We start from the raw sequence: 15,071 nt of genomic DNA on the forward strand, positions 1-15,071 counted from the left end.
AGATCACATATATGGAGCAGATCAATGAGGGAGGGACTCTTGACCACCCTTCAAAACATTTTAGCCTCCATAATTCTCACCAGCGATGTCACATTAGCTATTGTTTATTGAATGTTATCACCAGCTTGTCTTCACCATAATTATGATCAACAAGCCATGTGCTAATTAAAACCCACAATTAAATATATTTGAGATTTGCACAGCATCCATACAAGTGCACGTGAATGGTTTGATATTAATTTAGTTATTAGCAACTCGTACAACACTCTTATCAGAGTTGCACATGATTTGATGTTAATTTAGTTATTAGCAACTCATACAACACTCTTATCAGAGTTGCTATTAGAAGACACCGCAACAAAGCCATTGTGTTTGTTCAACCATAATTCATGCAAAACATTTCACTACGATGGCATTACTTCTGTAAGCATAGCTGTGTAGACACATTAAACAACTGTGCATGCACATGTGGGGGGGGGGGGTGGGTTCTACACACTAAAGTCCGTCAGCTCAACAGCTTCGTGAGGGCTCGTATAGATCCCTTCACCAAATGTCTATGGCTTCTATAGTTAGCTACTGTTGATGTGTTTTATTAAGGCTTTACAGCACAAGTGCTGAAGGTCTGTAGGACACCTGGCCCTACAGCTGTTGAAAGTTGATACATAAAGTGTAAGGTGGAGAAAGCATCTCAACCTACAACTACCACTTTACAAAAAAACAATTGACATGCTCACATTTGACCATCCCACTACAGATCAGCCCCTAAGCGTCATACCAAGGAACAATATGGTAGTAGTTTTAGTCATAGCAAAAATGGAACAGAGTAATATAATAAGGTAATAGCTGTACTGTTGGAACTGTGTCACAGTCTTACCCTTCTCCAGGCTGTGGTGCAGCTACAGTACCTTCTGCAAATGCACCTTACTCTTTGTATAGAAAAATAATTTTTAATAAAAATCTATAAATAGCAGCAGTATTTCATACATGCTTACTTATAATAGAACAAAGAGATGACAGTGTAGGGCACGCCCACATAACAACATGACAACACCACAGTACTGAAGAAGTAGAACACCACCTTCCGCCATCTTGTATAGCTGTTGGTACCAGAGGTGTATTTATTAATGGAGTACTTCAACAGGTCTGTCATAAACAACACACTGACGAGATAGAAACTAAATCCTCCAATCTTAGCAAATGTCGTAACATTAGGGTCGCCAGTGAAGTGGATCAGGAATGGAGTTCCACAGCCGACACGGAATAATGCAAATATGACTACAAAACTACTGTCAATGGCATATTCCAGCCAGCCGTCATAGTATCCGATCTCTTTAACAAACCAGCGAAATTGTAGCAATGGATTGGTTGATTCACTGCCGCCTAGCACGGCGACCATTTCACACCCTTGGTAACCACTGTAAAGTACATGGAAGAAGCCATATATGGATAACAGGTGATGTACCAACATCAGAGGACCTTCCGTCTTCATCTTGACACACCAAGCAAAGTCAAACATGAAGTATCCTAGACTAATAATGATCAGTATGGTATGGAATAACAAGTTGGGTTGTCCTATGTAGTCAAATGGCCATGGACCAGTAAACATTACACTGATCAGTCCAGCATTAGCTGCTATTAGTCCATGTAACATAGTGACAGCTCTACAGTTCCACTCCTCTCCTTTATGGCCATTAACAACTAACATGATGAAGTACAATGCACACCAAGTTGTGAAGCTTCCCATAATACCCATCACTGTCACTGTATTCAAACTGGGTACTGCTGGACTGAGGTCCGGAAATGACGTCACATTGGGCGCGTCCTCATCCCCGCCAGTGGGTAACATGAACTGTAGAGGGCAAACAATGAATGCTGGGCGTGGCACATGTCACTAATCTACATGACACAACAAACAGCACGCCAACACCACACACACAATAACAACATAAAATATATAAATAAATAGCACAATTACTATGGATACACGGGAGGGATAATGGTACTATACGTGTACTGTTAATCAACACAATAATCACACCTACACGTAGACTATACTAACAGAGTACTCACTAGAGATGTGGCAACGCATTCGTGTGATAGATCGTCTACACTGGCACAGGACATTGGAGCATCCACAAAAGGTCACTGCGCTTTATTTAAATTTCATGACGTGATCACGTGCAGCGTTTCAACTAACCTTTTTCAAGAAATATATTTTTGCGAATGGTCGCCTTTTGCGATTATATTCTTTGCGAACATTCCTCATGCAACAGTACCCTTCAGTATATACCATTTATGGATAGATAACCAGTATTGTCTTCTTTTGGGCATAAATTATAAATCTTGTTAACCATAGCCTATGGTAAATGAAGAAGGATTATAGTATGGCTGTGCATTAGCTAGTGCAAAAACATGACAGGCAGTTACCCTGTCCAGGTGGAATATCATTATGTGCCTATCAATTGTAACCCCCAGTACGGGATCCATAGGGGGATTATACGGGGGTTCACCTACAAAGTTACCCCCAGTAGTGGCCTAGTGGGGCTTTTGACACTGACAAGAATTTCTTATAACCGAATTGTGTAGCTATATTTATTTAAATCATGAGACGTTGACCCGTAGCCTTAGGGTTAACTGATTATGGAGTGGGTGAATACCTTGGGGAATATAGGGGGTAGGTAGGAGATTAGACAAACACTGAGGCCCCAGTAGTGGGGTTATTGCTCTTGCAGGGTGTCAAATCCCCACCTTGTCCCCACATGGCCCATACTGGGGCCTAACATTGATAGGTGCATTACTAATCCAAAGTGTGCTCTTTGTCTAACTCCCCAATTGCAACCTACCACAAATCATAGATGTTCTGTTGCTCTCATTCAGGGTAGGTATACCTGGATGCATGATTCAGCCATGGTCTTGCAGGAGAGATTGCAGGTTTTCGTTCACGGGCTTCAAAAGCATTTACCAGATTTAAAAAACTTTATGCTGACTTTCCATGTTATCTTGCCAGTGTCAGCCCTCCTAGCACTATCCCCACTGAACTTTCTATCTCCCTTAGCAGACCTGACTTGGTCTTGGTTTCTAAGGATTCCATCTACCTGACCATTCCCACTAATACCCAGCAGCACTTATTGGCTGCAAGAGCTAATAGATATGGCTATTTATTGTATGATCTTCAACATACTGGGTCATTTTTATTGAGATATATAGGATGTCTGGGTCACTTTTTTCCAGAAACACTTGCTCAAGTGGCTACTGCTTGTTGTGTGTTGAAGAAAACTGTATGGTCACTGTTTGAGCAGGCTGCTCGTATTGCCATCTCCTGCTCTTACAGAATTTTCAATTCTAGAGCTTCCCCGGAGTGGGATCTATTGGACCTCTTGACCTGAACTTTGTAGTTAATTTTGTACTGTAAGTTAAGTAATGTAAGTCTTGCCAGGGCTCCTGCACTGATCACTCTTAGGCTATCAGTGTACGGTAACCTGAGTGTAGGCCCCTGTTTGTATATATTGTCTTAATAATCAATAAGACACTTATCATCACATTTATCGTCACATTGACTAGTATTTATAAAATCAACAAAATTACACTTGGTATGATTCCATGCTTTGCAGGTGATCCCTTGGTGGATAAATATTAATTAAAAATAAACATCACATACAATAGCCACAAACTGTTTCAATATAAAATACAATATAATCACATGTTAGTCACATGCTAGTCACAGTGTATCATCACTTTGATAGCCCCACCCCTTCCTGTCTTTGCTGTCTCAAATGCCTCCAGGGAGTTGGCTAGTTTGTAATGATGTGTAATCATGTGATCCAACTTGTCTGCTGGTACACGCCCCGAGGACACCATCTCCAAGGCAACCGGGTAGCTGTGTGTAACAACAAAGTAATATCATCTTGATGACCACAAACTTAACAACACCTCACTACACTTACGTAGTAATGGCAGGAGCTCATTGCTCGTGCTTTTGGCGCTTATAAGCTCCCGGTATTGGCTTGAGGAAATAAATATAGCTCAGATGACACAGGGAACGATGATTACCTGACTAGTACATAATTGCTAAGGTAGGCATTGTAAGGCTAACAAGTATGGAGAGGACATAGCATTCACCAAACACATTGTAAGGCTAACAAGTATGGAGAGGACATAGCATTCACTAAACACAACTACCACAACCCTTGAACACTACATAACACCTCCAAGTGTGAAAGAAAGTTAATACTTTACACTAACCAGTCTGTGAACTATGTGGCTGTAACTCTATTGTGTTAACAATGTGTGTGTGTGTGTGTGTGTGTGTGTGTGTGTGTGTGTGTGTGTGTGTGTGTGTGTGTGTGTGTGTGTGTGTGTGTGTGTGTGTGTGTGTGTGTGTGTGTGTGTGTGTGTGTGTGTGTGTGTGTGTGTGTGTGTGTGTGTGCATGTAGGGATCAATAAGGCTGCAAACCAACCATATATGGTATATCTATGAACTAACCAACACCTCTCACAATCCTGTACAGTTACTACACAAGAACCTTGGGGGAAGGGCTTGGGGCATACTTTCGTTATTTTATAAAATTAATGGGTATAGGTTCTATGGATAGTAGAGGGCTTGATAGTAACCAATTCTCACGATTCTAGTAGTCCATAGAGCTGGGGGGGGGGCAGTTAGCTTCCTTTAGCAGTGATAACACAGCTCCTGTAGTATTGGATGATTTGTAGTAAGGTAACAGTAACTTGACATCATTGCTGTGCTTACAGGTACAGCATGACCCAGAGAAGGGCTGAAATGCTTTTATTTAAAAATATACTTTTAACTTTAAGGTGATGTTGAATATAGTGTATATAATAAGAGCCTTGGTGTTTGGATATAACACCAAACAGTAATTTCATTAAGGTGTCTAGCTCTCTTAATATCACAGGTAGACACACCCACCAGTTACGATATCGGAATATCCCTCTGATATCCACTTCTCTGACTGATGCATTTACTATAGGAATAGTTGCCATGGCAGCACCAAGTCCAACCAGCACCACCACACCCCCTGACCGGGTTGCCTAGCAACACAACACAGGTAATTACAATATCATCACATTTACCACACCCACATATATTGCCGTGGAAACACTGGCTTCTACTCCAGTACATTCAATTGCCATGTTGGGTGCCCCTCCCATTTTCTCTCTGATCTGATTGGCTAGTTTCTGTGTGTCCTTTGTGTCTACCTTGATCACTTGGTCTGCTCCCATTGCCATAGCAACCTCCAATCTTTGCTCCACAATGTCTACACATCAATACACATATACACACACTATACACTGACTGGACTTTTCCAAATCACGAAGGTAGAATGTGCAGTACTTATTTGAACAACTATACCCTTGGGTGTATGCCAATAGTGACACAGAATGCTATTGTAGAGTTTTACTCCTTGCCAAGTTTCCATTGCTCCAGTACTTGGCACTGGATCTTCAGGTTTCAGTGATGGACTAGCTGGCAAATGTGTTGATGTTTAGGCCACTCCAAATAAATTCTCTACTTCCCGTCCACCACACTGCATCTGGTTACTGCTCTAAACATTCCATTATTCTGTATTCCGTTATTTTCCAGATATTCTTGCATTCTGTACTGGCTGCTCATGTGTCAGCAGTGCTATTAAATCGGCACAAATTCATTATTTTTGCAACTTAAAAAGGAAGGTACAAGCTTTGAAGCTTAAGCCTTTATGCTGTTTTTATGGTTGTGCCAGGCAAATAACAGCTTGAAAAGCTGCCAATCTTATTACGGAATAATAGAAATGGACCACCCACCCACATGCAAATATGCCCAAGTCCAGGGCGGGAAACAGAGAATTTATTCAGAGTGGCCTTATGTAGCTTGTTACGTAGTCACCCCTGCCCGTGCTGTGTACATGAATAGTATGTCTATAGCTAGCTCATGCATAAGTTTGTATTGTGTATATGACTGAAGTTCACCACTCCATAGTTCACCACTCCACATTGCTATAGTTCACCACTCCACACTGCTATAGCTCACCACTCCACACTGGTATAGGTCACCACTCCACACTGCTATAGCTCACCACTCCACACTGCTATAGCTCACCACTCCACACTGCTATAGCTCACCACTCCACACTGCTATAGATCACCACTCCACACTGCTATAGATCACCACTCCACACTGCTATAGGTCACCACTCCACACTGCTATAGCTCACCACTCCACACTGCTATAGCTCACCACTCCACACTGCTATAGCTCACCACTCCACACTGCTATAGTTCACCACTCCACACTGCTATAGATCACCACTCCACACTGCTATAGGTCACCACTCCACACTGCTATAGGTCACCACTCCACACTGGTATAGGTCACCACTCCACACTGCTATAGCTCACCACTCCACACTGCTATAGTTCACCACTCCACACTGCTATAGGTCACCACTCCACACTGCTATAGGTCACCACTCCACACTGCTATAGGTCACCACTCCACACTGCTATAGTTCACCACTCCACACTGGTATAGGTCACCACTCCACACTGCTATAGGTCACCACTCCACACTGCTATAGGTCACCACTCCACACTGCTATAGTTCACCACTCCACACTGGTATAGGTCACCACTCCACACTGCTATAGCTCACCACTCCACACTGCTATAGCTCACTACTCCACACTGCTATAGCTCACCACTCCACACTGCTATAGCTCACCACTCCACACTGCTATAGCTCACCACTCCACACTGCTATAGCTCACCACTCCACACTGCTGTAGTTCACCACTCCACACTGCTATAGTTCAGTGACTTAGTTTGGACACTTTTTGTAACTGATTAGTGTACGTGTGACTTCCATGAAGTTTATGATTTATAAAGAAGAGTGGTAGCCCAGCAGTGGTAGCTTGATAATGAATCCTCCATCTCATTACAAGGGCTAGATAACGCCTGGTTTATTGTTAATAATCTGTTTCAAGCTCAGTCATGCAGTCCATGAGTCCAGTCGGTGGCCTGTTTGTACTGGGGGATAATTTGTTAACATTACAAACTCTTTCAAGTACATCACTGTCTTATCACAATGGCCACCAGTAATGATACCCCACTCTGTTACACACACTATTACAAACAATCCCCACCCTCCATCCCACTCTGTTACACACTGCTCACCAGTAACAATCACATGAGCTGCTCCACAAGCCTTTGCTGTTAGTAGACACACCAGACCAATAGGACCTGATTGGATAAGCATTGTGTTACCATGGTGATGTGTGCCCTTGAGGGGGTTGGTCATGTGATCCACATGTGATAGATACTTGAGTTACCCGAGTTTACGATAATATTTAGAGGTGTCCATTACTGACATGGAAAGTTGTTACAACTGATGTATTAGCTGCAGAATTAACCTTGATGAATTTAATATGGTGTACATGACAATGTTATCAACACTAAAATTATCTTGTAACAGTAAAAAAGACTACTAAAAGGATGGCAACCAAAGAGAAAAACAATTAGAACCTTACCAGAAATTCATTTCACTCATTACACTATAAAGCTGTAAACCATCACTACATTAGACAGTTGACCACTTACTAAACTAAGCTAAGAGTCTACACTTCACCAATGTACCTGTAGGAACAGGCAATAGTGGTATTTATTTCCTCTATTTTGTTCTACCAGTTATCATAGTGAGATCACATGACCAGTGCCACACCCACCTGCTCCACAGATCAACACCTTACTACCCAGACATACTCCGGCTCGTTGACAAGCATGAACTCCAACTGATAGAGGCTCCAATAATGCTGCATGATCATATGATACGTTGCTTGGCAACCTGGAGGTGTAGTGACATCATCACACATCATGTGATGAACCAGCCACACCCACTTGTAGCAGAAATCAGCATCATGACAATAGTAATGAGCTAATGAGCCATGAATTGGGGGTGTGGCACAGAACCTCATGTCAGGACACAAGTTGTAAGTTCCTTGTTTACAATGATCACAATGTCGGCATGGTACCCCTGGCTCTATGGCAACCCTATCACCTAGGAGATAACAGCATTATTTACAATAGAGTAGTATTGTTAGCACATATAGTGTGGAAACCTCATATTTAGGACACATTAATAACTATTGTTACATGGGCCAGCTGCACTGTGAAGCCTGCACTTTGATACAGGCAAGAACAAATGAGTTGTGAGGCTTTAAAAATATCCCATACATTTAGTATGGACGATTCATGTGTGCAAACATGTTTACAACATGAAAACATGCTTGTTCCAGTACAAAACCATTGGGAGTGAACACATGTTCACTTCATTGATATTAATATAGGATCGGGAGTGTATAAACAGTGGAATGGACTACTGGAACAGTGGAATACTGGAATGGAATTTTTTAAAAGTTCAATATCAGTTTTTACATCCAAATAAGTACAACTCCTTCCCATAAGTAAGCAAATAAATAGGATTCCCCTTGAAGTCAACTCTTCTGGCATAATTCACCTCATCATAGACAAAGTTTACCAATGTAATGTAGTGTAAAGTCAGTTATGAACATGCACAATATCAGTTTACTGGGAACACCAGGAACTCCTGATTGTTCCCAAATGATAAGAAGTTAGCTAGCTAGCTGACTACATGTATGCATTGTAAACTACAGCACACTCACTGTATAATGAAGTATTCATTTATTTATTATCGACTTTACCAGTTAGGCACTGGAGGGCAAACACACAAGGTAGAGCCTGTACGAGGTGTTTACCACTAACCTAGGAGACTAAGCGAAAATCTTTGGGTAAAGTGAAATGGGACTACACTTGTAAGCATTTAAAATGAGAAAATTTAAGTCAAATTTCATTGTGGCGGTGCCACATTGCACACTGAACCTTCATCGAGACAGTTAGTTTCAGACAAGTAATAAAGTATTGAGTTATAAGTCATACAAGTGTTGTGGTGAGGAAAAGTATGCTAAAAGAGTTGACTTCAAGGGGAATCCTTTATTTATTTGCTTACTTAAGGGAGAACTTGTACTTATTCGGATGTAAAAAATAATATTGAACTTGAAAAAATTCCATTCCACCGTTCCAGGATAACGTGTTCATATGAGCTGGGTTAACCTCAAAGTCACAAAATATCATAAGAGAGTTCAACCCTACTAAGCAGTAGGGTTTAACCCGGGTCTGCAAAGTAAAAGTGAGTTGCGGTTTTTGGTGAATACATAAAGTGCTTAGAAGACAATTAATACCGTCACCTGATGATTGTTTGTGATCAGAAACTGGGTTGAAAGTGAGTTACTCAACCGGGTCTGGGTTGAAAGTGAGTTACTCAACCGGGTCAGTTTGAGTGTCCATGTGATAACAGTGTGATTAATGTAATGTGTTATGCAATATTATGTAGTAATGAAGTAATAATTATAATGTGCTACATTTCTTGAACTAGATAAAAGTACACTGTTATACTACAGTGTAACTAGTTACTGGTTGCTATAGTAACACATTACTGGTTGTTACAGTAACACATTACTGATTGCTACGGTAAAATTATTACTAAAATTATTACTAACACGTGTACCTACTTAACTAACACGTGATAACAGCAGTTTAACATTACATTAATATTATTACACTATACTAGACAGATGCTAAAGCATGTTGGGGTGAGCCTGAGCAATGGAACAATTTGCGCAATACTGTCTGGTGGTGTATGTGCACGTGATACAGCTGTAATTTTATTTTAGAAGTACAGTATGGTATTGCTCTAATTGGAATACGCATGCGCATTATGGATGTTTCCGACGTGGTTGCTTCGTCCGCAGTTTCACTCTGTCGGCGTAATCTATCACCCTCCCTTCTTGTGCTAAGTCTATCCTGCCTCTCTGTATTGCTACCTCGGTTGTTCCGATGATGGTGTCGTACTGCTTCTTCTTGCCGTTGTTCTGTAGTTTTAGCTGCACGCCTACTCCTGTCATATTCTCTTCATGTTGCTAATCTATAATATAATATTATATACATTATTGGACTATGCTTTAACTTCCTTTGGCCTTTCATTGAATTAATAGGCCTATGGCCTTTGATTGTGTCCACTTTTGTAGCTGTTCTTTTCATTACGAGTTCCGTTGGGAAAAGAATGGTGTGTAGGTTTTTTTTATCTAGCAATGTCAATACAAACCTTGCCTCTCTTTCTTCAGGGGTCTCCCGTTCTCTTCGTGCCCTATCACGTTCTCTTCTCTTTCTAAGCCTTTCTTCCCTGGTGTCAACATTGGAGGCCATATTGACCACATGTTCTGTACAGTCGCAATGGAATTCACCGCTTTCATAATGTAAATGTTCGGGCACGCGTACAATTCACGGCAGCCTGTGTGGGGGCTATCCGTTTTCGTATTGTAAATTTTTGGGCACGCAACGCTTGTACAACGTACAGCGACTACTGGTTTGTGTGGGACTCGCTCAGGCTCGCCCCAAATAAACCAGTGTATATGAACACCTTGGGATCAACCAGTAGTGTCCTGATCATCAAGGTGTTCTGATCATCAAGGTTTCCTGATTATCAAGGTGTCCTGATCATCAAGGCGTCCAGGTCAGCACTAAGGGATACTTTGGGACCTTAACTAAGTGTCTGGATTATGTAGGGGTCCTCAAGTGTCCATCCATATTAACAGGTTTCTCCACCAATTGATAAGGCCATACCATGTTTCATGGGTCACTTATCATCTAGTAGCAGTAGTGACCCGGCAAGTCAAAATATAAATAAACATCCCGGAATCAGTTCTGATTGTATATGACTGCTCTATTAGAGTATCTCAATCTTTACAGGAGCTAAGCATTTCTGAAATGGAGAAGGGAAATAATTCCCTTCACTTTGCTGCTACTATATTTATGAAGGATTGTACAATATTCACTAGTTAACACTTTAGGTAGTCAAGTGATTTACATTGTTATGGACACATGGGCCTGCTGCATCCATGAAACATAATAAAATTAATTCCCTAGTAAAGTCACTGTGATCATTACACTGACATTCTGTGATGTCATCAGTCAGTAGGCTAATATTTGTAGGTAAATAAGAATTATGAGTCAAGATTTATAAATCATAAATAAAGAATTTAGTGGTTATTACTCTCTAGCTAAACAGCTTGAACAAGACAAGACAACATGATGTTAACATCATACAATATATCATACAATATTACTAGCTACTATAATGTAACATATAACATTGTAGTGACAGAAACAAGCAAATATATTACCATGGTAACACTACTCACCTACTTGAAGGTTCTTTACTCCATCACCAACGGCAACAACACACCCACTAGCCTCATGACCCATCACCATGGGAGATGTGACTACAAAGTCACCAATTCTACCAGCCGTCCAATAGTGGACATCACTACCACATATACCAACTGATTGCATCCTTAGTAACACCTCTATAACGGATCACATGAGCACCATGTAGATCATGTGATCCATACCTCCTGGTTTAGGTAATGGCTTCTCCCATGGTACCTATTATATAAGTCACCTTTAATGTAAGCACATGGTACTTATTGGTGCTATGATACCTATTATAAGTCACGTGGTAGTAAAGTTTTGGAGTTAACAATGTATACAAAAACTACACAGAAGTTTTTTTCTATCAAGTCTGGAGAGATGTCAGAGTATCATAGACACTTAGTTGATTATCAACAACTAGTTCAGAGGAACAACCAAAAATTGTACACTTTTCACATAGCCATGAAACTTTCCACATAAGGAGTACTCCTGTATTTTATAATGCCATCGTAGATGTGACCCCTTTATTGCCATTGTTACATAGAAAATATCTCCCTGAGGTATTGATTACATGGTAGCAGAAGTGTGCAAGACTCTCAAGATTTGGAAGAAATTCAATGTTGTCAATCTCTGCTGGGCCACAACATTCAATAAAGTGAACCATTACCACACCAGCTATGCCTTCATTACTGGTATATATCCCCCGGCCACAACATTCAATAAAGTGAACTATTACCACACCAGCTATGCCTTCATTACTGGTATATATCCCCCGGCCACAACATTCAATAAAGTGAACCATTACCACACCAGCTATGCCTTCATTACTGGTATATATCCCCCGGCCACAACATTCAATAAAGTGAACTATTACCACACCAGCTATGCCTTCATTACTGGTATATATCCCCCAGCCACAACATTCAATAAAGTGAACCATTACCACACCAGCTATGCCTTCATTACTGGTATATATCCCCCGGCCACAACATTCAATAAAGTGAGCCATTACCACACCAGCTATGCCTTCATTACTGGTATATATCCCCCGGCCACAACATTCAATAAAGTGAACCATTACCACACCAGCTATGCCTTCATTACTGGTATATATCCCACGGCCACAACATTCAATAAAGTGAACCATTACCACACCAGCTATGCCTTCATTACTGGTATATATCCCCCGGCCACAACATTCAATAAAGTGAGCCATTACCACACCAGCTATGCCTTCATTACTGGTATATATCCCCCGGCCACAACATTCAATAAAGTGAACCATTACCACACCAGCTATGCCTTCATTACTGGTATATATCCCACAGCCACAACATTCAATAAAGTGAACCATTACCACACCAGCTATGCCTTCATTACTGGCATATATCCCCCGGCCACAACATTCAATAAAGTGAACTATTACCACACCAGCTATGCCTTCATTACTGGTATATATCCCACGGCCACAACATTCAATAAAGTGAACCATTACCACACCAGCTATGCCTTCATTACTGGTATATATCCCCCGGCCACAACATTCAATAAAGTGAACCATTACCACACCAGCTATGCCTTCATTACTGGTATATATCCCCCGGCCACAACATTCAATAAAGTGAACCATTACCACACCAGCTATGCCTTCATTACTGGTATATATCCCACGGCCACAACATTCAATAAAGTGAACTATTACCACACCAGCTATGCCTTCATTACTGGTATATATCCCCCGGCCACAACATTTTCTCAAACAGCTCAGTTTTACCATTCACAATAATATATAAACCACCCCCAAAGGAGAATGCTTTTTATTTTTAATTTTCTATACTAGCTTTAATGCCAAGTCTCTAAAGAAATATGTCACAAAAACTAAACTTCCAATCCTAGGGTTTAGGGGGCTCCAATCCTAGGGTTTAGGGGGCTTCACTCAACAACAGTATGGGGAGGGGAGGGGAGGGGGTGGGGGACTCCTGTAGACTTCCAAGTTGAGCATGGCATGTAATTACAGATCAGAGGAAATCCCAAACAAAATGGAGCCAGGGTAGGTCCACTTTGAACTTAACAAATGTACCAGGTGTTGTACTGCAAGGAATTGATCAAAGAAACAAAAAAACAATGGAATAATGGAGACCTCCTACACTTGAAGATATACTAGTGGACATTTAATGGTGGCAGCCATACCGATGACCAGAGGGGGGGGGGGGTAAAACTGCTGTGCTCAACGTTCTTCATAGGCACAACACATCTCACATTCATGCTGACGAAAAGTAGTAGCAAAGGTGGAAGGAAGGTTGCTGCTAAGATGTTAAACACACGTACACCAAGAAAAGTTTTATGTTATGAGCATCACTACAATCCTGCAGCCCAGGTATCTACTCTTACAGCACAGCAGAACGATGATACAAGAACTCACCTGAAGGTGATTGCTGCTCAACTTGCACATCACAACACACCTGAGCTAACAATTTGGCAGTTTGGCCTCTACATCATTATGATGCAGAATAGGGTAGGTACCATGTGTGCAGCTAAAGGTATGGGACACATTTGCCACACACACAGTGAGATTAGCTAAACTATAACAAAGGCACAAGGCATCAACAAACGAGACCTGACAGCACCCAATAGCCTAATACAGGTAGAGAGGATGGAGTGGTCAAAAGGGACTGTAGCAGACATAAGATGTTTAAACTGTTCATTTTGATGATGGCTCAATGGACAAAAAGATTGCCGGTCAACCAAAATTATTACGAGAAATTGTACCGCCAGAGTTGGATTACAAACTCCGAGACCCCCCAAGATGGGCTGTAGCTCATGTCCTGGATAACTTGGAGGACATATGGTGAACTAGCCGAGGGGTCCACAACTATGGGTTTTCGATTGATGTGATTCGGAATCACACTGATTTTACAACTGATTCCGAGTGATTCCTGGTGCTAATGTTACTGATTCTCGTTTCCAAAACATAGAAATACGGAGAAACACAAAGATTTACAGGAAATTTAAACAAGTTTGTGATTCCTGATTCCAGAATCACGTCTGAACCAACGACGTGATTCCCAGAGTTGTGGACCCCTCGGAACTAATTGTGATGTTGTGATGGACTCCAGTGGAGACAGTAGATTAGAGATAATGGGAGTGGTACGAAAATAATAATTCCATTTAGACAGAAAACCATGAAGAAAAGCTGAATAGGAGGCGTGGGGATGACCGTTGATAAGCGAGATATGCCTTCACACCAAACATGAAGAATACTGGAAAATCCGTTATTCTCTCTAGAAGAGAGCAACTTTCTAACGTGCATGTGTCAGCCCGTCACTACCTTCACTTGTTGCAAGGAAAATACACGAAAGACAAGTTACACAACTCACCATCTTCAGGTCATCCACCCCATACAATACTAGAGCGACATTATCATCATCATCAGTACGAGTCTTCTTATGAACTGGCTCCTCCATTATTAGCAGTGTTCGATTGTGGGATCACGTGGTGTGCGCTACTTGGAGTATTAACTCGTTTGCTAGTCGTTTCCTAGTTATTTAAAGTGAATTGAACAGTCAAAGTTGTTGGAGGAAATTCTTCCCAAGACAAGTACAACTCCCTAAAATTGCAATTGTGAGTGGCAACATAGATTTAAACCCCAGGGGTTTATGATAAACATGCTCCGGCCTAGCCTTCTCACAGGTCCATAGTGGGATAACACTTAATACTGTGGTAGCGACTACACTGTTCACATTAGCATGGCAAACAAAAGTGCCTTCATTCAATCTCAAGTTAATACTTAAAGT

At 41.3% G+C, this 15,071-nt stretch overlaps 2 protein-coding genes across 2 annotated transcripts; both read right to left on the reverse strand.

Annotated features, from left to right (window-relative positions):
• Positions 1-925: 925 nt before the first annotated feature.
• LOC136241788 (TLC domain-containing protein 5-like) lies at positions 926-2,197 on the reverse strand. The gene is made up of 2 exons (XM_066033427.1): positions 2,071-2,197; positions 926-1,849 (listed from the first exon to the last, which is right to left on the reverse strand). Exons 1-2 carry the CDS (start codon positions 2,122-2,124, stop codon positions 989-991), a joined length of 915 nt encoding a protein of 304 aa, XP_065889499.1. The 5' UTR covers positions 2,125-2,197; the 3' UTR covers positions 926-988.
• A 1,418-nt stretch (positions 2,198-3,615) lies between these two features.
• On the reverse strand, positions 3,616-14,794 carry LOC136252079 (sorbitol dehydrogenase-like). Its single transcript, XM_066044439.1, has 9 exons — positions 14,655-14,794; positions 11,478-11,511; positions 11,268-11,432; positions 7,888-8,047; positions 7,716-7,834; positions 7,168-7,233; positions 5,098-5,273; positions 4,925-5,046; positions 3,616-3,877 (listed from the first exon to the last, which is right to left on the reverse strand). The coding sequence occupies exons 1-9, from the start codon at positions 14,739-14,741 to the stop codon at positions 3,715-3,717; spliced, it is 1,092 nt and encodes a 363-aa protein (XP_065900511.1). The 5' UTR covers positions 14,742-14,794; the 3' UTR covers positions 3,616-3,714.
• Between the last annotated feature and the right edge of the window lie 277 nt (positions 14,795-15,071).

This window comes from Dysidea avara, chromosome 1 (assembly GCF_963678975.1).
Source record: "Dysidea avara chromosome 1, odDysAvar1.4, whole genome shotgun sequence".
In the NCBI taxonomy this organism is placed as follows: domain Eukaryota; kingdom Metazoa; phylum Porifera; class Demospongiae; order Dictyoceratida; family Dysideidae; genus Dysidea; species Dysidea avara.